Raw genomic sequence first — 25155 nt, forward strand, 5'->3', positions numbered from 1 at the left:
CCTCTTGTCTCTATCGAAACGTGACCGCTACGGTCGAGATTCAATCTCGTAACCATTGGGCCAGCAGAAAAGCGCCCTAACCGTTACCGGACAACCACGGATGACTCGAGCTGTAGACGCTGGAAACGAAACTACGTGGACAACTTGACCCTAAATTTTGCCTATTTATTACGTGAGTACTGCGTGGCGCGGAAGATTAGTTGACAGTGTGAATAATGGCCATGTATAACTCCCATATAAAATTTCAACAAAATGTATATATTATTATTATTATTATTATTATTATTATTATTATTATTATTATTATTATTATTATTATTATTATGTTTCTTATTTTACATCAGGAAGATGAGGGAGACAATAGTGAAAGTTGAAAAGCAGCTGGACTAGCACCCACCTCGGGAAAGCGCAGTTTGGTGCGTTTACAGCAAACTTTGCTGCACATAACGAAGAAATAAAAAGAGAATTGCACAGCGACAGTTACCTATACATTGTAAATAAGGAGGGCAAACGCACTGCAAGAAAAACAATGAGGTGGTGAAGCAACAGCATCAGCAGTATCATGAGGCATTATTATGAGATGTGGAAAATACTAAATTAACATCAGAGTACCTTATATTGAAGAAAGGAACACTCGTGACTAAATAAACCAGTGTTGGACAGGCGAAAACAATGTAACACGCTAAATGTATTGAATGGCATATCGCGTTCGTCAAATCAAGCATAGGAACATGACAGGGCATTAATTTTAACTTCAAATAAACAAAAATAGCCTTCCAAATTCCGACGAAGTAGTGCACAATTGTTTAGTAGCGCCTCTGTCGCACTTTTGTAGCACATTAGTTTGCGCTTTTTGGTTCTTTCATGACAAAGGCATTTATCCGTAGCTGTGAAGAAGTGCACTGAGCATGTCACATTTATCTTAAAACATACACCACACGTTCTTTAGCATGAAACGGTCGTTTCCACATGGAAGCCTGTACACACTTGTTGTTTTTACTAATTATACTTCTCCATTTATGCCAGCACATTGATTTACATATTGGACTGTCCACATGCCCCAGAGTCGATACGCCGCGAACACAGTCATTTGTTAGCCTTGAGTGCACCTAGTTAGCCACAGCATTGTATTTACCAAAGCAATGCAGAGATACGTTGCTGTGAGCTTTGCGTTGGTACTAATTCAGCATCTTTGAGGAGTTCGCGATCTACAGCGATGCGCTTCTCAAGTAAACTTCACTATAACTATCAAGACTGATTGGAAATATGAAATCAAGCCATTCACCGTTGAGTGGAAAAGCTTAATTATTACAAGCGGTACACTTGTAAACTATTTTGTACCCTTATGGCTGTTTTCCATGTCTACAACTAACACCCTACAATGAAGGTGCTTTGACAAACCAACCCACCTTATCGTATGTGGTTAGTTATAGATACGTCAACGCATCCTAAACCAAAACTTTTTATGGTAAAGTGTTTGTTATAGACACAGAAAGCACCCTTAAAGACGCAAACTGGAATTAAAAGTGTGTCCCTGCCTTAATAAATATACTGGTGATTGTATTTTACTGATGTTTTGATATTGGTACTCTTCCCCAAACAAAATCATGGGAATGACTCACAATATATCGATTCACTACGAACAGTCGAGGAATTATTTTAGCCATATTCGTACATAAAAAAAAGGTAAGAACATCGTATTTTGAAAAAAACATTCGGCGCACTGCGTGTCGGCAGGCTTGCGAAAGCAAAAAAATAGGAGCTTCACACTCGAGCAATGAATGTTAGAGTTTCGATCGTCTTTCAGAGGTGCCCAGGCGACGCGGATGCATAGTGATAAAAAAAAAAAAAGCTTTACCCCTGAAAGGAAGTTACTTTCAGCACTGTTTTTTTATTTTTTGCTTCTTTTTGGTGGATTGCATTGACTCATTTCTAGCAGCGATCTCGCTCTTTTTTACGAACATCGAGTTATTTTTTTGTTCTTGTTTTATTTTTCCTAATATCAGTGTCACATGACCAAGGGATGACTAGTGCTTTCTTAACGCGCTTTCGCAAGTTTCAAAATTTTCTCAATAAACTACTCAGAATCCAGCACGCCCTGGCATGAACTTACACAAACATCCACACCTAATTGTGAAAAATCACAAGCAACAACCGAATCTTTACTAAGCCAGTCACATAAATTGTAATTGAGTATTCTAAAAAAATCAGTTTCGTTCACTCAAATATCGTTAAGAGACGTGGTGCCATCTATTTTGCGCACGCCTCCATTTTTAAGCCTGACCCGTTATGCCTAATATATGCTACGATACATCAATATAATGTGCGAATTAATCTCCGCGATGACCCCAGACACTATAACAAACATTACAATTCGCGTTTCAGACATTTATCGTTTACGTTATGACGGTGTTGTTTGACATATTCGAGTTTTTTTTTTAAATAACTCTGCTTTGCCAACATACTACTGTTACTACTGTTTGTATGTCTATTCGCTGTGCTGTATGTTCGATCCATTTGGGAGCGGAGAATCACCACGCTCTTTTTGTACACATGCCTCACATCGTATCAGCAATAAATATTAAAAAAGTATTTATACACTTCTTTCGGCCCTTACGCAATCATATACTCAAAGTTCACAAGCCACCTTCTCTTTGCAACAATTATATCTTGCGACATCGGCTTTCGGGCTTCCGTTCGAGAATACGTCTTCCGGTTAAGCCGGCAGAGGAGGGATGGGGAGACCAAGCGTTTCACGACGCTCGCACGTCGCACGCGATAGGTTAAAGAGGGCGTAAGGACGTGTGACGTCCACGCTTCCAAAAGTTACAGCTTTAACCTACGTAATCGTACGCCTTACGTTATCAAGTCGTAACAACCAACGGCGGAAGTTCGCAGCGTATTCTTCCGGAATTTATCGGTTTTTGTCGCCGTATACCTTGCCGGGATTTAAAATGTGGTAACTTGGAGCTTAGCGCCAACGCAGCGATAGTGAAGAATTAGTGGCTTAGTGCAATCCTTATAGCGATTTACTGCGACAGCTGCTAATAAAAAATAATAGTATCAATGAGATCGCACGCTATAGGGGACTGCTAATTGTAGAGTTACCAGTAAGAGGTTAGGAACCATGATAGGCAATAAAAAGCTGAATATTCCAACTGCTTCCGCAGAGAGCCTTGAATTTAGATTTCCGGTCTATCATAAAACGCACCAACACCATGTTCGACCAAATGTAATAAAGATTGCTGAGAAATTCAAAGTTCTCTGAGAAATATGATGTCTAAAGTTTCGACGCAGGCTGAACTTTTTTTTTTCATCGTGATGACGTAGCAGCACGTGGCGCGTAGCTGTAAAACACTACCCAGAGGACTTATTTCAGACAATCAATCAATCAGTCAATCAATAAATCTATCTACCTATATATATATATATATATATATATATATATATATATATATATATATATATATATATATATATATATATATATATATATATATATATATATATATATATATATATATATATATATATATATATATATATATATATATATATATATATAAATATATATATATATATATATATATATGATCAATCAATCAATTAACCAATCCATCAATCAGTCAGTCAGCCAAACAGTCAATCAATCATTCGATCGATTAATCAATCGACTAATCAGTCATCAAGAACAATGCAGTAGTATTTACTATGATAGACATGCTTGGGATGACTTATCTGCAGGTTGTAGACCCGAACAACGCACGTTCCCCCCTTTTCTGACAACACCAAGGAAAAGTTTACTTGTCCAGGATTTACTCGACGGCAGCCATAAGCCACTGTGAAGCGGTGGTTACAGTGCTCGGCTGCAGGCCAGAAGGTCTCGGGTTTGATCTCGGCCATGGTGATTGTACTTTTATGGAGGCGAAACGCCACAGGACTGTGTACTGTACGATGTCAGCGCACGCTAAATAGCAGACGATGGAAATTTGCGAAGCCCTCCGCTATGGCGAGTCTCATAATCATATCGCGGCTTTGGAGCCCCGAATCCCGGATATTGTTTATTACTTAACGACTCCCAATTCGTGAAGGCACACTAAAAAGAACAGTTCACTGTTTGTCTGTCTGCCTGTATGTCCTATCTATCTATCTATCTATCTATCTATCTATCTATCTATCTATCTATCTATCTATCTATCTATCTATCTATCTATCTATCTATCTATCTATCTATCTATCTATCTATCTATCTATCTATCTATCTATCTATCTATCTATCTATCTATCTATCTATCTATCTATCTATAATTCTGTCTGTGTCTGTCTGTCTGTCGTCATTCGAGAACACGAGGTACTGGCTACACAAGTGATGTTTTCCTGTGTGATGTAAACCTTTACATAAGATATTGAAGCTGGACCACGTTCAACGTATTTTTCTACAAACTAGAGGAGCTGCATGCAAACCAGTTCCCACCCTTAAGGGTGCTTTATCGATTTCATATCTAACACCCTACGATAAGGGTGTTTTGACAAACCAAACACCCTTGACGCAGGGTGTTAGTTATGGACAAGAAAACACCCTTAAGGGTGCAAACTGGCTTACTGTGCACAGTATTGCATACATGCCAAGAGCGCAATGTCTCGAAGTAATGGGGCTTGTGGTTGCACTGCGCACCCATCAACCACCCAAGTGCTGCAGGTATTAGCGCCCAAGCACTCCTTCTCCAAACACGGCTATTCAGCGAAGCTAAAACGAGCGGCTCTTATGTTTCCAGAAGCTGAACTATACGGCAGTGTACCGCGTTAGTTATGGAGCGGCGATGCTCATTAAGAAATACAAACTTATTGCAGTGACGTGCCAGATCCCTGTTCCCCAGCCGTTGTTCTTCTCGGCAGGACTAGGCCCATCTCGCCTTTTTTAAAAAAGGATTTGGCTTCACGTTCACAAGCAATATTCATGTGAATACCTACTTGTATTTCCGTCTGCTCTACTGTTTCTTTTTGCTATTTCATTTCCTTATTTTACGTCTCAACTTCCTTTCTCCAATGTTCACCCTTCCATTAAAAGGAGGCACGCGTTGTGCTTCTTTAGGGGGGGGGGGGTGTAATCATGTTCCTTCTCTGTTTCCGTTGCGTCTTCGTGTAGTTTGTATTTGCCAACCAAACATCATTAGTTGCAACATGTGCGTTTTTGTTGTCACATTTATTTCTCTATCAACCAATGTAGGAGATGTGTGCTTCAAGATTAGCATTTTCTGTGCTTAGCCCGAAGGACATTCAGAAAACTTAAGGGAGCTTATGGACAATGGTTTCTGCTTCGGCGGATATCCGCATCTCTAGCTATACACGCAGACTGAGCCTGGAGAGAGACCAGTGTCAGCACGGAGTGCTTCAAGGTATACCTTGTGTTAGCACTGTTTCATTGTTGTTTCTGCGCACTCTCGAATGGTCATATTATCTGACCTTCAAGTCATGTACAGTTTTTCTAGTGTAAAAAAAAAAACACAAACTAACGTGTACTTCTACACGACCGGATGCTGAACTACTCCGCTTCATGCGGCGATGTTTCAGGCCTGAAGACCCGTAATGGCCAATATCCACGGTCTTGTCAGCTAGCGGAGACCTCCGGCAGACGTCATACTTTCAAGTACATGTGAAGGATTATGAGTCAGCTGCCAGCTTACAATAAGATCCTTAGCTACGTTGCAACAGGCAGAAATTCGGCGTTCCACGCTCACCGTCAGTACAGCTATAGCTGCGCTGACTGACAATGCCAGGGCTAAATGCACATATATATTCCATAAAGTGAAAGCAGGGATGACCGCCGCTATAGCTCAGTCAGTGGGGCATCGGACGCGCTTTCCGAAGATAGCAAGTTTGGTTCCTGCTTGCCGCAAATTATCTTTTCCTCCACTTTTTTTTTAGATGCGGAGCATCTTATACTCGCGCCTTGTAGTGCGCCGTCCGCGCCCTCCGCACCGCTTCTCGAACATTCGACAGCTGACGCGCGCGCATGCGCCGTCGCGCCGTCGCCCACTCTTCCACCATCTGTGCATCCCTTCCTCCTCTACACACCGCGCACGCTTCACTCCTCCACCATCTGTGCACCCTTCCTCCTCTACACACCGCGTTCGACATCTACAATTCTCCTGATTCTCCAGTGGACGCGCATGTGGCGTCGCGCTTCGAGAACATTCAACAGCTGACAGTGCATGCGCCGTCGTGCTGTATATATACTCAAGGTCGGCGCTCGCTCGCTCAGTTGCCGCTCGTCGGTTGGTTTGTACGGCGCGTCGACGTCCAAGGTCGCGGTGAAATGAATTCCAACGAATCCACAAACACAATGATCGACGTCCCTTCGACCAGCGCCGCCCTTTCGCATACGTGTGTACGTGTTCACTCATTTAACACCCCCTCCTACAACCACGTTAACCAATTTAGCCATCGACCCAAGTAAGTCGCAATTTAACACCCCATTTCACAACCACGTTAACCAATTTAGCCATCGACCCAAGTAAGTCGCACTTTAACACCCCGTTAACCAATTATATGGTCCGCATCTTCCTCAGTGTTCCCCCGAGGGAAGCTGCGGGCAATTTTTTTCTTCAATCTACATTACAATTACTTCTAATAACATATTCCCCATACTTTCTTCGGCTTTCTCGTCGGCTAGTCTTAGTTATTGTTTTGTCTAACAAATGAAAACAAGCCTTCAATATGCCTCTCATTTCCATACTGACGATCATGTCATTTTTAGCATTTTTAGAGCACAAACCGTCCGTATACAGAACCTGTGTGCATCGAATGATCATTTACATTGAGCTATTCTCTATCCCAACATTTCTTTAATTTCAATGCACAGAAAAACGTACGGCTAGGTGGCTAGATCGAACAAAAACAGTCGCAATGCTCGATATACTCAACACACACGCGGGATAGCCAAACATCCCAAAGTTGTTTAATTTCCCTTACAAACTCCTGGCTTTTCCACACGAATGAGAACTTTCCAGCACGCAGTTTGGGATATTCAGTAGTATATGTCTTTTTTGTGTGTTAATGAAGTGCAACTCGTGTAGCTTTGCTGAAACGCACTGTAAATTTTTCACTTCCTCACAACTGTTCAAAACTACGTTTTTGTTCTTATAGGATTTTAAAGGGCTTTTATGTGTAAAGAGTGCATTTATAGATGTGTAATTATTTCTTATCTTTTCCACGCTCTACGTCTACACTTTGTATATTTCACTGTATTGAATTTATGTATTTATGCTCTAGGCACACATGCTGAGTGTTGTGCATTATTGTGGTCTGGGCGGGGATCGGTGCATTGTCAGGCATTCAGTTGCCTTTTCACCACCCCTTTCCATTCAACCACTGGATAAGTGATGTATGTTTAAAAACTATGATGATGAAACTATGATGATGATTAGGAGGACTCCGCGCGGAGGGAGTAGGAAGTACAGCCTTGCCTTCGCGTGCTTTTCGATGATTTCTCGCCACCTTCAGCTCATCCTGCGGAGTCTCGTTTCGCTTCTCCGTTTCTTTGTGATCACGCGATAGATGCCGCAAAAACCGAAGCGGCTGTTCTTCCCTGCGGGAGAGACAACCAATACCGTCGAAAATTGGCTACTCCAAGAAGCGTACTGAGTGATTAGAAGTACGCGCTTGCGTCACCCGACGAGCTCGCAAAACCGCATAAACTGTGAAGTGTTAATTGCAAGAATGACGCATTTTCTCACGTATTACCCACCACCGTATGTGACTCAACATCTTTCACTATAAAGGGGGATGAAAAACCAAAAACAAATATAGAAGTAATGCACTATTGTGAAGTTGTCTTTCTTGCGTTATAGAAAGGCAGTGCGTGAAGCCAATTTGCATACCAAATTTTATCAAATTTCCAACGCAAACACACTAACTAGATTAAATGTTGTAAATCTGATTTTTCAATATATTTGCCCTTTTTGCGAATTCAATATATATGTGATCTCGCTTGTAAACTTAAGGTGTCCAGCTAGAAAAGTGAAGTTTATTTTTGCATTTTAGTGATTAAAAAAAGACCTGTTCGCGATCTCAGCGCTACAAACAGGACGCAGGGAGCGCTACGTAACCCGGTGCCGACATGTGAACAGCCCCGGGGTGTTTATAACTGCGGCGACACTTTCTACCGGCGCTGCAGCGACTAACGCGAATATCCGAGCTACAGCAGCCGTCACCGGCGCGTCGGAACATTGGAAATCGATCAACATCCCACCACCGCCTTGGAACCCCGTATATAGGGCATTTCGCGCGTTAGAAGCTCGGCACACCTGCAAACGCCAACGCATGGATCACTCGCAATTGGACGCCTCGTACCGCACGTTTATGCCTCAGGGTGCGTAATCTGAGAGCCATAGGCGAGCGTATAGACAGCGATGGAAGGGAGGAGGTAATCAGCCCCTTCTAAACAGCTATGTGGGGAGGGGGGTCGAATTCTGTTCTATCATTAGGTACATCCTAGTTGCGTCGTCGCTAGGTTCTTTTGGCGTTACCATAATACCATGGGAAAGTACGGGGCTGTAATCGACTCTTTTTGAAAGTTACGTATATACGCTACTGCCACCTCTAACCATCTACGCAGGGCGTGGTAGCGAGGGCAAATTCTGTTTCGTAGCATTACTACATTACCGGTTTTCCTGTCTTTAGGGTCCTCTGGCAACTTACACTAACATCATTTTGGTCTCTCAGTGACGTTTGAACACATGTTGACCACATCAGGTGCCTCGCGAACACAATGTTTTAGGCTAGTCATTCTTGTGTAGGGTTCCAACTTATTCATATTATGAAGAACAAATCTGCGACGAAGGCAGCCGTGTGTGGGCTGCGGCCGCAAGCGAGAGCTTAGCGGGCCTCGAGTTTGACGCCCCCACTCTAGGCTACTTCGTTTTCAGCCATGGATGTTTCAGGCATGCACCACTTGCGGTTTGGCGCAAGTGATAAATAACCACTTTCAGAGACACAAGATGAGTTGGAGTCATAAATTAACAACACATGGAGCATAAAATGAATGCTCTTTACATCTCCCTGGCAAAAAAGGATCAAACTCTAAAGCCATGCCAAGTCAGTCACAGCAGCTTCTCATTAAGTAGCGCCGTGTGTAGCCCCACTCAACCTGTTTCCATCTCTGTTTTCTCTTCAAATATGCAAGCCTAAAAGCAGTCTTTTCGCGTGAAAATGTCGTAAAAGAGTGCAAAAAAAGCTTCACAGCCACAACATGAAGCCGAGAAAATATATCTCTGCTCTCCACTACATTGCAGTTGTGGTATACTGCTAATTGTATCCAAATTCGGAACGCCTTCAAGACACGTGTTTTTTATTGCTCTTTTTGGCTTAGATAGGTTTCGCAGAACACCAAAAGGGGTCCACAGACCCTCATAAGAAGCACTTACGAAGAAGCGTAGTTACGTTGCAAAGATAGACGTGCGACATTAGGGCTCATTAGCACAGGTGACTTCGTGTCGATACGGCGACAAAACACACCCGGCTGTGAGGGATCGCATGGGTTGAAAAGCGACCGCTTTGATATTGGGAGGCTAGTTTACTTAAATAAGAAAAATGAAAAGGAAACTGAGCCCCACATGCAACATCGTGTGGTAAGGGATAGAATAAGAAGGGAGGAATACAGAAAAGTAAAGAAATTGAGAGAAAATAAAAGATTTGGAGACGGCTAAAGAAGACCGCCGAGGAGGCCCCGATCAGTGAGCGGTCGTCGGAAAGAGGAAATCGTGGACGACACGACCTTGTCGCACGAAATCCGCCAAGCAACTCAATCGCTGCCACACATTTCTATCGAGCGTAGGCAGTCGTAAATATTGCCAACCAATCAGATGCGCGGGAAGTGGACGTCCGCTCCCATGCCCAGCTAATAGCGGTGTGAGTATAGGCAGTGAACGGTACCGAAAACTGCCGAGGACACTTGCGTATGCGTCTAAGACTACATGAAGGTGAAAAACATCTTTTTTTTTCTTCTCAATCAATGGGTTCATTTGTATTAATCCGGATACTCCGAATCTTGTGTCACTTAAATGGGTCATGAAGTCTAAATTTTAACTACAAGCTGTGTCATGTGGATTAATCTTGGTAGCTTCACTAATAGGCTGGTGACATTTTAGAACATTAGTTGATCGCGTACTTTATAACCAAGCTTTGTTATAAATAATACGCCAGTGGCATCAGACATGAGCATCGCTGGCACAATCGTGAGCCGTGACATAACAAGCTGATAGCTGTGTGAGCATCCGCATCCTGGCGAACTATGTTGTTCCGTGATGAGCTGCGTGCAAATTTGCATAATAATGACTAGTTTTTTTGCACTGAAATTGAACTATTCACATTGGCTGTAATTGCAGTAGAAGACCAGGACTGCACTCCACGCTGCAGGCGACGTCAGCCGCGCCATGGCAAAATAACGGTCACGAGAAATGGGCTGGGTTTAACAAGCCAATGACTAAATTAAAAAGCTTGTGTTGCATTGAATGTTTTGAATCTTTGGTGTCGCATTTAATACGTTTTATACGTAAACAGGCATGATGACCCCTTTCAGGCCCGTATCCAGGATTTTTTTTTATCGGGAGGGGGCTGACTTGTGGAAGACCTTAATAGTTTTAGAAAAATGCCTGCTTTTAATACCCAAATTCAAGAGGTGGGAGAGACTGGGAGGGCTCTTCTGCGTGTACTTTTTGCTGAAAACCAGACATTAGTAAGTGACGTGTTGTTCACCGTTTGACCTATCGTTAAAAAGGCATGGTACACAGGTGGTTAACTTTTTCTCCCAATTGAAATACGACTCAGATCGCGTTTGGGTTCGAACCTACGTATTTCGACCCCGCCACCGAGAATAATTCTACATGAAAATAGGTTGTCTTTTCAAAATCAGTTTTTATGCAAAACATAAAGAAATTCAATACAAAAGGGAGAAAGTTCCTTACCGTCTTTCATGTTAGAGTGTGCACACTACTCCCACAAGGCTATTGAAGACACATCAGGTGCAGGAACATCACGATTCTTGAAAGTGCATAGTTTGTGTGAAGTCTCGTTCATTTATTCTCATGACGACAGCACTGGCTAACGCTGGCTTGCACTGCCTACACTGTTGGCTGTCGGCACTAAAGAAAAAAAAAAGTTAAAATAGTGCGCGTGTACTAAATACTCTCTGCCACAGGTGGTAACACGCCTCGCGCAGTTCAGCACTTTTCTTACAAAAAATTGCCACATTATGCATCTCTTCAAGGAGCGTAAGTTCATCGAGTCAAGATTTATTGAAATCGGAAATGTTTCGCCCGTGCCAACATCCTTAGCTGACTACAGAGCACGCGGTCTTTATCCCTCTTGCTAGTAAGGAAAAAACAATGACCGCCTACTACAAGTAACTGCAATGGTGATATACGTTTAGCCGCTAGTCCGAAGCGAAGGTTAGCGGAATTTCGCGAGAACAAACTCTTTTCAAGGCACTACGCAGACTACGAGTAATGAATCAGTAATACTAGATACCTATCCCAGGAACTTCAGAGAATGACGTCAGATTTACTTCCGGCCAATGAGCAAAAAGAGAAACCACGTGATCCCGAAAAGACAATCCCAAGGCTAAGCACGCATTAGGCGGAAACAGTCTATACATAGAATGTTATAGGAACTCTATAAAACGCTAACGAAATGACTAAATAAATAGGCTGCCTAAAAATGCCACACTAAGTTTACCATGGCTTCGCGCATAAGTGCAAAAGCCCGTTTTCAAAAGTTTTTTCTTTTATTCAAACATTTCGCACAAACGGACATAGCAGGGCACCGATTTGAATGCGAATTCTATTCGAAAGCTCTAACCTACGCACTCAGTTACTCCAAGAATGCGAGAACAGCGAGATTCTGTTTTACGCTTCAGCACTGCTGACGTCATGGCGGAACTATTAAAGCTCCCTGTCACCACTTCGGCGATGTGGGACGTGCTTTAAAAGATGCAGGGCAATCAAGAAAAAAAAATGGCACAAGAAAAAGAAGTTTCATTCTCTGTTATGCCGATCGCTTGCCCTTCTTTTCTGGCATTTAAGACCCTCTGCCCAACCGACCGAGAAAAAAAGCTAGTAAGAAATAGAAAGCAAACCAATACAATGCCCAGTTACGAAACTTTCTTTTGATAATTTTGCCTCTACACTATCGCCCAACAGAGCTCGGAGTGCAGTTCATGCCGAGACGTGAAAGCGGTTCTTCCGCAGAGTCTTTAATCTCTGTACCGTCATTTTTCTGATGTCAGACTCGACTTTCGACCACGTCGTCTCTTACCAGTTTCATTTTTCTTTTTCTCCCTTTCTCGCGAAGTTTTCCTCATACGTTCGTGCAGCCCGATCGCATTCTTTCACTTTATTATCGCACTGTCACCGACGAGAAATGTAATTCACGAGGCCGTGGGAAGTTATCTTTAGAACGAATAGATCCCACTGACACTTCGTCGATTCATTTCACAAAGGTATCGTGCAGTGCGTACAACCAATATCGCACGTATGAAAATGGTTTGTACGTTTAAAATGAAAGCAGCTTGCTCAGGGGTGTAGGCAAACATATTTTTCGGGGGGGGGGGGGGAGGGAATCTCCGATGCGAAGTGAGGGCCGCGTCGGCAAACGGTCGTTCTCGGCTCTATATGCCATCAAGAGAGAAAATTTCGGGAGGGGCATGGCCCCGGTGTGCCACCACCTGACTACGCCCCTCTGGCAGCTGCCGAGTCAGAACTCACGTGACGATGACACGTGCGTCATTCTTTTACTATTACCTTAACGTCTGCTTCGGTCATCATTGCTAAGCAGATTGAGTTGAAAGCCTGGTATTGCCTGTGTCGGGCTGCACAACAAAATGGCCGCCTCCATGACGTCTTTTCATGGACGTGACGTCAACATACGCCATTTTCTTGCACGTGTGACAGAGGTTGTGTTGTGCTTCTAGAGGTGTAGAAATCGGGATAGTGGTGAGCATCTTTACGGTGTTGTACTTTTGAGAATTTCGAATAAGGTCCATGGGAGCCACCATCATGCACTGGTAAACAATTGTATGTTTTTTATTTTTGTATATTGTTGCGCGAATCGATAAGGTAATGAAATGGTGAATGTACCAACCCATTTTCTTATCGATGCGTCTACAGTAGCAGAGTTCGTATAGTTGTTAAAGATACAAAACGTCAAGGCTACAGCCAAATATGGAGGCACCGAAACGTATCCGCACCACGCCGTGGAGGTGTAGTGGCTAAGGTACTTGGCTCCCAACCCACAGGTCACGGTATGGTATCGCGGCTGCAGCGACTGCATTTTCAATGGAAGTGGAATAGCTGTAAGGCATTGGGCTCAGACTTCGGTTCACGTTAAAGAACCCCAGGCTGTCGAAATTTCCGGAGCCTGTTAAACCCCACATATCTATCAAGCGCATCCGTAACCCAGACTGTAGTACAACATAGAAGCCTGGCTGCCGTCCCTGCAAATACGTGACCTCAATTTACGCCATGTTGTTGCGCGATATGCTAAGCTTCCGCAGTGCTTTGCCAATAACGATATTCAGATAAAGAGCGTATTTACCCTGCGTGGACTTGATAACATAGCAGACTCGATGACGTTCCAGTATACAAGTGACGTCCCCGCACATTATTTCTTTTCTTTTTTTTTGCGATTCATCCGGCTTCGGGAAATGAACAGGGCAATACGAGGCTCAGCTTTTTCACTATGCTGCGCTGAATAATATTGCAGCTCATGTGATGTCAGTGCACGCTCATTACGATAATGTACGCCATTTTACTTCACAATTTGCTGACATTCCATTCTGATTCTGAGTATAATAAAATCAAATAAATCAAGTGTTTTATTCGAGCATGATTAAATGTTTAACAGACCAGACGCGTCGATCTCGTTTAATTGATTGATTGATTTGTGGGGTTTAACGTCCCGAAACCATAATATGATTATGAGAGACGCCGTTGTAGAGGGCTCCGGAAATTTCGGCTACCTGGAATTCTTTAACGTGCGCCCAAATCTGAGCACACGGGCCTAAAATATTTCCGCCTCCATCGGAAATGCAGCCACCGTAGCCGAGATTCGATCCCGCGACCTGCGGGTCAGCAGCGGAGTACCTTAGCTGCTAGACAACCACGGCGGGGCAGACACGTCGATCTCATCACTGCATAAATGTGACTCAAAACTACGCCGTTTCTTTAGCCGAGTCTGACGATAACCTTCCTTTGTCCAGTGTTGGGCCGACTTCAACACCCCAGTTTACCGTTATTTCCGTCATGCGCATTTGACGGTTAGTACGCCTGCAAGTGCGCCCATTTCATTGCGCGGCGTAGTTATGATTCGCTAATAGAGAGTAATAGCTGAGGGGCTCAGGGGGCCAGCGGGCCCAGCGAACGAACGCAGTGCAAACTGCGCATGCACGGCACGCTGAGCGAGACACGGATTTCACGGAGCGATCCGCTCTCCCTCTCATTTCGTCCCCTCGGTGGAGCGTACGTAGCCGCGACCAGCGTGCGAGTGCTGTCCAGGCAAAGTCTCCGCTCGATCGACAGTATTTTCAAACATGTTCAACAGGTGGCGCAGCAATGCGCTCCGCTGTCTCTACGGAAACGAGCGGATCATTCGCTTGGCTATTACTATTTCTTTAGTCTTGTGCTCCACTCGCCTCTCCGCTCCTACGATGGTCCGCTCTGCCGCTCAACTATTATTCTTTACTGTAAGCGGCATAATCAAAGAGAAACATTTGAGTGAAATAACTATACAAAAAGCGAGCAATTGCAGTATATGTTCATTTGTGTCTATTCAATACTTATTTCGGAGGTTGAAGGTGGGGTGCTATCACAAAAGACACCTCGCGAGAAAAAAAAAACCAACATGACACAAGTGCTATGCGATTTTGTTTTTTTTTTCTTCGTGGGACCGCTTGTGTGTTCGAGCTGCAATAATAACCTCAGACAGTATACACATTCGCGTGGCTACAGAACGAGGGGGAGTGGGCGCCATGTTTGAATAGTAATTGTCGAGAGGGGGAGTTGGGTCTGAACCATGCCATAGACCTATTCTATGTTTGCGAACAGTGGTAGGCGACGTCGACATATCTAGGCGCTTGTAGCAACGTACCTGTGCTTCACTATTAGTGACGTCTGTTGTTGGGTTAATAAGGTAGCGTCTATTAATAGAAAAGAGCCTCTCATTCATGGTTTTTCGTTCGTTTAAAAATATATCGAAGATATGTTCCTCTGTTTTCACTTTAACGTTAATGATATCATATTGTCGCCCTGAATGTGAATAAAATTAAGGACTCAAACGTTGAACAGGCAAGAACTACAACGTTAACAGTTTTTTTTCTCTCGTTCATGGTCTCCGAAGGGCCACCGGAACTAAGATTAGGCAGAACTAGCACAAAAAATGAAAACAAGTAAGAAGAGAAAGAGTGAGTGAAATCATATAAGGAGAAGTAGGGAGCTTAGCAGATTCACAAACACACCTTGTGGCTAGGGCACAAGCACACAGATGAATGCAGTTAAAAAAAAAAAAGCTGAAGCTGTTTCGGCTTTCCCGTAAGAGACATCGAATTAGGAAGGATTGGCTCGGATCCTGCCCGTGTTTGCTGAGCACTTGATGGAAGAAGGAACGTTATAAGGCCACAGTATGGCCGCGATAAGAAGGCCCGTCCGCAGAACCAAAAACGATAGGCAGCACGGTGGGGGAGATAAGGTGGAAGTGCTGCGTCCAGCTTCGATCGTATAACCATAGACTGGAGAGCAGAATCGTTTACTTCAACATTAAAGCCACAATAAAGTACGCATGTTTTCTCTTTCGACCTCACTGCATTTATTTTTATCCATAGATTCATGTTACCGGCATCACGAAGACAATTCCTGGCATGCTTTCTAATTTGAACGAGTCATTGTAAAAGCATTTATTTTATTTTTCTGAATTCTATCACTTCAATGCTTTTAATGCTCGATATATTACTCCTGCATTTTCCCTAGCTCTGTGTATTTTTTTATGAATGTATTTTCATTTTGCCACGCTGCACACCACACTTACTACACCTATTCTTGTATTAGGATCCCTCAGTGTAATATCAGAACTATGGTAACTTCGAATGCAATACCAACGTCACTAACCAGGTTTTATCACATCCCAGGAAATTGAAATAATGACTGCAATAACACAATGTATTAAAGGTTACATAAAAATCACCCCACTTAAGCTATACTTGTTGCTGGGTTGTCTTGTGCAGATTACTGCATAGGGTAGTAAGCATCAGGAATTATGACCGGAACTAAGACAATAGGTGATTTAACACCAGACGTACAATGCACAATGTTTCTGTAATAACGTGTTTATGATTTTCTAGTTCATTTTCACACCGCTAGACTGATTGATGGGTGGGCTTTAACGTCTCGAAACCACCGTATGATTATGAAAGACAATGTAGTGGAGGGCTACGGATATTTCAACCATCTAGGGTTCTTTAACAAGCACCCAAATATGAACACAGGGGCCTACGGAATTTTTACCCCCATCGAAAATGCAGCTGGCCCAGCCTAGATTCTATCACGCAACCTGTATGTCAGCAGCCGAGTACCATAGCCACAAGAGCGCCGTGGTGGGGCTTGACACCGCTAGATGGCGCCGCTTATTCAGTATGTCGGGGGCTCACACGTTTACGGTTCCGATGTTCTAGGCAATCCTAGCTTGGGAAATACAGCTGGAACAATGTAATCTCTATTGGCGGTCGAAGTTTGGCTTACTATGATTCGGCGCCTGGAGTTTCCGCAAGCTACCACAAACGAAGGTTGATTTGCGAGATAGGGCCGCAAACGTAAAGCCTAACGTGCGGGTTGTTTCCGTTACGTAAAGGCTTACGTTCCGTGAAAACTCACGCATGCGCAGATTTTATATAGTATCTGGTAAGAGGGTAACGTAAAGAAGTACACGCACAAACGGAAAGCTTCTACTATGAGCGATCATGTGAAGACCAACTAAAGCAAACGTTCAGGGAAAGATGGAAGCTTGAAAACATGAGCAACTTTCAACGCGGGGTGTCGCTGGAACAAACTTTTCAACTAGTGGTCTCGTCACCATCGAGGCGGCCATAGAAATGTGCAAAAAAATAGTAGGGAGGCGCCCGCCCCTATTAACTCCTAATACCCTACCCTAATTGAAGGGGTGCCAAGTCTAGCTGGTTTAGGTGCGTGCACTCCTCCCGAATTTTTTTCCGCCATAGCACGTAGAGCGAAAATGCGCATTTCAAGGATGTGCCCCCTCCCGAAACAAATTTCTGCTTAGGCTCTTGAATATGTTTGTTCAGTCATGGTAGTGTAAGCTTCTTTCGATAATGGCAGCTGAAATGTGATGTTGCATTCCAAGAGCTGTTTACGTTTCATCGCAACATCATGAAAGCAATTGACCAAAGGCAATAACCAAGTGACTCATCAGGCAAGTGATCAAGTGACCTCATCGTCAATAGCACGGCACCACTTCATTTTCATTTAAAGTTCATTGTGAAGCATGTTGTATTTTGGTATCCAACCAACCCCCGTGGGGCAATGACATTACGCCCACTCCCTATCCACATCCTTGACAAAGAACCCTCTGTAGGCCTATGAAAGAGTAGCTGCCCTCAAGAAGGCCAAGCAGCTTGCTGGAACAATGCCTCCTGCGATTACCGGCCTCTAAAGATTTTTCATCAGAAGGCCAAAAAACCCTATGAAGTCCATTCTCTAGGTCAGCTCAGTGATTCGCTGAATAAGTGTTTTAGGCTTGTTTAACAAGATTTTTACGCTTTGTCAGAAGCGGGCCGGCCGTCATGAGTGCATTCATCGCGTTTCGTTACTGCACGTGTGTACTGAACACGCACTTAGTTCCCTTACTACGCGTGTTCTAGCTGCGCACTAAAACACTAATATTTCGTTGTACGTTTTAAACATTTTCCAAGGACTGATAGCAACTGATTTTATCGTGCAGTTGTGCCTCGTTATTTGACGTCGTTTAGGCAGCGTGTTAGCGCACTAAATTCGAGCACGTTTTTTTTGTTTTACATATTCTCCAGAAGTTCGCCAAAATTTTACCCTGTAGCTCTAAGAAAATGGCTATTAAGTGGTGTCTTTTAGCGGTTTCAGACGCTGCCCTCATGACCGCAATTAAGCCCGATGGTGATAAAATTGCTGAACAGGAATCGGCTCTATTTTGCAGCTAACATAAGTAAGCAAGTCATGGTGACAAAATTTAATTCATATTAAGCCCAATGTTATAAAAGTGAACGTTTGACACCCGATTTTTGCTCGATTGATCACACCTTGCAGGAGCGCCACTGTGACAAATAACAAATAACCAAGTGACCAACAGCGAATAAAAGTGTCTGAAAAGACAACAGATCATTGGCGCACTGTAGTAATGATCATTGGCGCACTGTAGGTATTCATTGGTAAACAATCAGCGCTTGATGCCCACCGTGCGTCGAAATGCACAAGTGCACAAACGGGAACTGTAACTATTTCATTAAAGGCAGAAGGCGTTCCTAAGCGCATGGAATTGTCAAGAAAACTTGAAACTAAAAAAAGTAAAACCTTTTCGTTTGTGGTTTTACCTCTCAAACACGCGTATCGAACAGCAGCACCAGAAATGCGCAAGTAATACAATATGATCGTTAGAAACCTCAGGCACATTACTGAATCAATTTGGATTCTGCCCTCATGAATAGTTTTGCATTTGATGAGCTCTTCTAGTGACAGCTCAATCACAAAACAAGAATGACCACATGAAACAAGGGGACACCAGTCGACTTTCCTCCACTCCTTTGCGATGCAATGTCTATATATATATATATATATGTTGCTCACAAACAAACAACATGAATAACAATAAATAATATTCAGCGTAGCACATCATGAAGCTAGTACCAATAATATTGTTTTTGTATCAGAGAAAGATTCGAGGTTCGTCATCGATAAACATTATGTACACTGAACTACTCCATGTGCGCATCAAGAAGAAAACAAAACAACTTCCAAAAAGTTTGAAGCAAAACATTATACGCTGAAATCCACAAAAAATGAGGAGTTGAGATTGTGCACTCGTGCTTCCACTCTATTTGTAACTGTGCTGCGATTCCTATTAAGCAACAGAGAGTCGCAATGGTAGAAAAATTGAAAAACAAAGGCGGATCACATAAGGACTTGCCACGCGAATACACACCAGAAAGGTTGACATGAAACTACATCAGTCAAGTTCACGTGGGAAAACGCTAACCGGTCATACACACCAGACACGCCGGAAACCGCGTCTTAATTTTCCTCCTAGTAGAAAACGGGCAACAACATTCTAGAAACGGGCTGGTCTGTTTTTCAACTAGGGTTTTACCACCACAGTAACGATAACTTGACGATCAACGTCTGACAGGGACATACCTTGCATGTCCTCGCTCCTTGGGTTGGCAGAGCGCGTAGTGGGGCTCAGCTCCCGTCGGCAGCACAATGTCCACAGAGCGAGAGCGGTGCGCCTTCGCCGCGAGATCAGGGTCCAAGTCCGGGTCCGGCGTGGGCACCTGAAGGAACGATGAGTCCACCGAGGCCGACCGGCCCTTGGCCACTTGCGGCACTTGAAGGGACACCACCGTGACGCCTGTGTCACCACCTAAACTGACCCGGTGGCCCGAGTCCGGCACCGAGAGAGTAACCATAAGACCGCACGACGTGGGTGACACGAGGAGGTCCTCCTCGGCGTCCGTCGCCTGCTCATCGTCGGGTCGCGCTGATGCGGCGCTCTCGGACTCGCTCTCTTCTAGAGTTTCTGATCCGGAGGAGAAGTACCGGGACCTTTCGGGCGGGCTGTTACTGCGCGACGTGTTCCGGCTGAACTCGTCCATGTATTGACAGTGAATGCAGGCCGCACACTGGCTCTTGTCACTTGACGAGCGCCGCAGTATCCTCCACTTGGGCACGTCCAATTGATACGGCGCGTCCGTGACCATGGCTGGAGGACTGGGCACCGGCATTGAGGTGATGCCACCGCTGCCACCCCCAAAGCCACTGTAGTAAACACCACTACCACTGCCCCCACCACCACCACCACCACCACCACCAACAGCACCAGCAGCACCATAGCCTATACCGGGGCCAAGCATACCAACAGGAACCGCCGAAGGTGGTGCGGACGCCGAGGACGCCGCCATGTGAGCCGAAGAGGATGACGACGAAGAAGACGTGGTCGCCGAGTCAAACGACCGTGATCTCTGGTTTCTCGTCGAAGGAACCATAAGGAGGTTGTCCGCGGAGCAAGCGTCCTGGTCGTGCTCCTTCTTGAAGCGGATTTCGTCGAAGCTGGCCGAGCGCACCTGCTTGGGTACTTCAAGGCTTACAGAGCTGGGCAGGTGGGACTCGATGACTGGACCCCCTTTGGAGCGCCGGAACGTCTCTCGAAGTCTCTGCATCGTGCAACGCCACGCGGCCACCGGAGGAACCGGTGCTGACGGGGCGGTTGCTGAAGACGGCGACTCCGGAACGCCTCGGCCCGATGAGCCGTAGGCGCCCGGGAGCCGTCCCGCCGACGCGGGAACGTCTTGCGATACCTCGTTATCCAGCACTCCGCGCTGTCACTGATGAGGACCCGACTTCAGACAAGACTACGAAAAATTAGTGGTCACTGCACGTCTTCTTCCTATCAGCTTTGTGTTCTTCTGCTTCTCTTGTAGGCCGACTCTTCTACCGCAGCAAAACGCGTCTTTTCAAGTAGACATCTTTTCCTCGGCTCATTTTCCTTCTAGTTTTTTTATTTATTTCCGAGCTGTGAATTTGCATCTTCTACAACAATAGCTCGTGGCCTGCAGATCCTTTCAGCCAGTCAATGTCCTTGTCCATTATATAAGTAAGATGATGAACTCACAGGCCACTTATGCATTTTCCTCTACTCAGAATCCCGAACGTCCATGCGATACAGCACGGGGCTGCGGTGGCCTTCGCTATTTTTTATGTTCTTCGTGTTTCTCTAATAAAGTCTTCTGAGAGCTACGGGTCGTCTTCGCTCATGTCCTATCTTTCTTCTGATTTGTTTATTGTTACCGGATCTGATACTCCGGAATTCGTCCCCTTAGAACGAAATCAAGGAGTTAAGTACAATTGGTCATGGAATTTACTTTAAAAAGATACTTTCCTTTATTTAGATTTATTCTGTACGGCATGCGAGGATTGAACAAGCGAGGAATTTCCGCCCTTTCTTTCTGAAACATTATTCCTACTTCTTGACATCATAACCAAAATAATAAGGGTGCCAAACCCAGGGAGTTGTGATTACGTTAACTATACAAAAATTCTAGCACCATACGTAGTTACGTTGAGAACAGCCAACTACGCTACAGGATTCTCAGGAGTTAATGCATATGTATTTTTTGTCTACAACAAGGTTGCACTAAAGACGCCCTGAAAGTATGAAATGCTTTGTCTGAGCACGTCATCTGTAGGGTGCTATCTAAATTTGGTCAGGGAAAGCCCTCTATCCAAGTTTGGTCAAGGCTAATAACTTGAATAACTTGACCTTGACTAATAACTCGAATAAAACAGCTAAAAAATAATGCAATAAAACCGTTTCTGCCAACTCTTTTATGGACACCTTATTTAAGAAAAGAAGGAATCGATATATAGAGGTGTAAAACGAATGTACGAAACCTGGGCCAAATTTATTAATGGCGCCTACGAGGGCCGGTGCTTTTACTGAGAAACGAAAACAATGAATGTCAGTTAACCTTCAGCCTTCTGACAATTTGCACGAAAGAACATGACACCAAGATGAAAGTGTTCTTCACAGAGTTGGCAAGATAGCTTAGTTGCCAAACATCGTCTTTTCTCGGACAGGTTTGTGACCAGTTCTAAAAAAAACCTATACCAAGTCTTTGCTGAGATTGGGCTTGAAAGCCTCTGATGACGTCTCTGCTTTTAAACAGTCACTCAAGCAGATAAGAAAAGCTCATGACGCATGCTGTCAGCTTCCAATCAGGAAGACTGAAAAGCTGTCGTTACTTTGCTCCCTTTATGATTGGGTACACAAACTGTACGAGGAGCGTTAGTAGCTCCTAAGCAGTCTGTACTTTTTGTGTTTTCCCACTTTATGCTGTTCTATTGTGAGCCTTGCTGCCTGGTATTCACTGAGTTATTGAACGATAAAAATTGTTTCTTTACATATGCATAGCTTTTTGAAAGCTTGCGAAATTTCGTTACTACAAACAATAATTCTTGTAGGTTAATTCATTTGCCCATGTAGATATATAAAGAGTAGAGCTCACCGTGTTATCGCAAGATAATATGAACCACTACATTGATGATTTCTTAGAAATTGTCTCTTTTTGATGTCGTAAAAAATGCGTGTTTCTGATCTACAAAAATCACACTTCTTCTTGTGTCGACTGCCAGCCAGAGCTCTAGCGAAATGATAATAATGGCCCCGTCTCACAATGTCTGCCTTGCTACAGACAAACTATTCAGGATTTGTCAAGCTTGGCGAAAACAATACTGCGTGTATTGGTTCAAAGAAGGCAGATTACCTCAATCTACATTTGTTTTCACGGAAACTCATACATTCCCGTTAAAAGGTGGAAAACGCTTTTACATGGCGTGTCCTGGATTACTTTCTGTCTATTTACAGGTTATGCGGGTTTGATAAAATGTCTTGACTAGATGAGATGGCCGGAACTACTGCGATGGCAAACCTCGATATATATTTGGTCTCACGGGTAAGCGACAAACAAATACGTGTGGTCCCGTCCTACCAACAGCTGTAAGTAGATAAAAAAGGCCGCTTATGATAGTGCAGTTATTGTTCCATTATTATTGTCAAGAAGGGGGCAAATATTGGCAAATTACCAGCGAGAAAAACGGAACTGTACTATCGGTCTAAATAGTAGGAAAGTACTGTGCTGTTTTTAGGTATTATTGTGATTCACATCACAGACACACACGTCACTCACTACCCTGAGGAATAAGAAACGATGATAAAGTTGGGAATTTTGACTGTCTGGTTGAAAGCACTTAGCTACAGAAAGAAACAATAGTGTTGTTTATATTCTCTTATTCACACAAGAATAAAGGAGGTGCCGATCCCTCAAAGAACACTGAACTACCTTTGGAGCATTTAGAAAAGTATGAACACATCTTGAAAGTCTCTCGACTTGATTTTCGTACAAATGATCTCAGGGAAGCGAGATGTTGGTTCGTGAACTACGGGCACATAAAGCGAAAGAAAAACCAATAGTGCTGGCTGTTTCACATATGCGAGAAAACACTGCGCAAGAGAAATCTGAAGGGAGAAACTAGGTAAATCTATAGAGGCAGAATTAAAGGCTAGGCACCCCGACGCATAAAGCGACGGACAAATAAACTGCACGGCAAAGGCGCCAGGGAATTCTTCGACAAGCGTATTGCTAGACGAAATGGGCACGAAACTGGCGGCAGCGCAAAGTGTTCACTCGATACCACTTCGTCGACGGTGCTAGACAGCGGCAAAGCTATCCGAAAAGCCGGATATCCGATTTGCTTGCTCGGGCGTCCCTGGTGGCAGCAGCAGCAGATTTCCCCGGCTCGCAAAAACTCCCTTCTTGGCGACACACGAGACGACCTCGGTGGCGGAGTTGTCGGCAACAGTGCATGCAATGCCGTGGCCCGATTCATGGCCCGAAGAGCCCCACCTTTTTCGCGAGAGACTCACTCAGCCTGAGCGATGACCCGTCTTGACTCAGCGGCGACGTAGCGGTATCGGCTGCGGCGCGAAACGTGGACCAGCGGCACCGAGAGGTTGTGAGAGCTCGTTGCCGTAGGAGACCGCGTGCGGGCGTCCACGGCGTCGTGACGAAATCGTCGGTGGTACGATCGCCGCGTATGCACAAGAAGCACGCGCGGGCACCAGCACAAAAACTCGGCGAACACGTTTGCGAGACCGAGAAGACGCAGTCACGATTGACGACGACGATTCCGAAGAACCAAGCGACACGGCACAAACGATTCAAGCGGCTCGTTCCGTCGAAGAAATGATGGAGAAGACAAAAAGCGTCGGCGATTACGGCAACTGAGGGACTTGCGCTAAAAGTATTGGGCCGAATCTCAGGATGGGTGTGTACGGTGATTCAGCGCCAAGGCCGTCGCTGTAGAAAGGTTCCTCTTGGTTGCTTTGTAGAGGGCACTCTGAGAAGCACAAGTGGATGGGGACGAGCGAAAAACACGGCGTGACACCAGCGAAGACGCACACTTAGTATGGGCACTTGATGGTAGAAACCAATGGTCCGTGACGGGCGGAGAAACGAAATCGAAGGTCGTAGGGACTTGATACAAGCTTGGTCGTCTTGGTAATTGGTCGGCGAAGAGCAGCGCACGGGGTGGCGATGACGGGAATTGAAGCCTCGGCTATGGTTTTCTTTTATATATTATTGGTTTGTCGCTGCTCACGTTGTAAGGTACTACGAGAAGGGCGCGGACTTTTTTCTTTCTCCGAAGTATCGAAAGAGAAAAAAAAAAGAAGTCTTGTTGTGTGCTTAGTGATGAAGAAGGTTGTTGTTTTGAGAGGACCGGGCGCTCCGAACGCCGGCGGCGCCAGTGGCCCCAACTCAGGTGCGGACTGCGTGGATTATCCCTTGGAGAGAAGGAGGAGAAAAGAGAGAAAAAAAGTCTCCTTCTCTCGCGATTTCCTCTCTTTCTCCATGCCCTCTTCTCGAAGCTTGCTCCGTCGTTCGTTCCCCCCTCGAAGGAGCAGCAGCGTACTCCCTTTCAGTGCTTGTCTCCGCTCTTGCTCCCTTCTCAGACGTGGCTGCTCCTGCGCTCTCTCCGACTCCCGTTTTCTACTCTCGCTACGCCGAGTGTGTCGCGCCATGCGGCCGCCGCATGGCGCTCGAACCCGCAGCCCGAGGTCACGTGACATCACTGCCTTCCAATCGGAGATGGCCGTTTTGCGCGCGCTTTCTCTCTTCCTTTCTCCCGCCCTTTCTTTTTTTCTGAAACCATCGCTCGTTCGCCACATGGTTTTCTTTCTTTTAGCTCCCCCTCTAATATCGCCATCTGGTGCAAGAGTCTAAAACTACTTTTCAAACGGCATCTTTCCTCGAAGAAGCCCTCTCTCTCTCTATGTTGTGCCTATATTCCGGGC

At 44.7% G+C, this 25155-nt stretch overlaps 1 protein-coding gene across 4 annotated transcripts in view; it reads right to left on the bottom strand.

The window, feature by feature from the left end:
* The window catches only part of rdgA (retinal degeneration A), a 445829-nt gene that overhangs the window by 313924 nt on the left and 106750 nt on the right, over nt 1-25155 (bottom strand). Inside the window, exon 1 of one of the 4 annotated variants that reach the window (XR_012885518.1) lies at nt 19443-24588. The exons of 2 other annotated variants lie outside the window; for them this stretch is intronic. Coding sequence is in view for 1 of the 2 variants with exons in the window: in XM_075871368.1 (XP_075727483.1) it covers nt 19443-20464 (1022 nt within the window). In the remaining variant the exon portion in view is untranslated. Of the gene's footprint in view, nt 1-19442; nt 24589-25155 lie in introns of those variants that run through there. One more of the 4 variants, XM_075871368.1, reaches the window with a different exon arrangement.

Source organism: Rhipicephalus microplus, chromosome 8 (genome assembly GCF_043290135.1).
Source record: "Rhipicephalus microplus isolate Deutch F79 chromosome 8, USDA_Rmic, whole genome shotgun sequence".
NCBI lineage: Eukaryota > Metazoa > Arthropoda > Arachnida > Ixodida > Ixodidae > Rhipicephalus > Rhipicephalus microplus.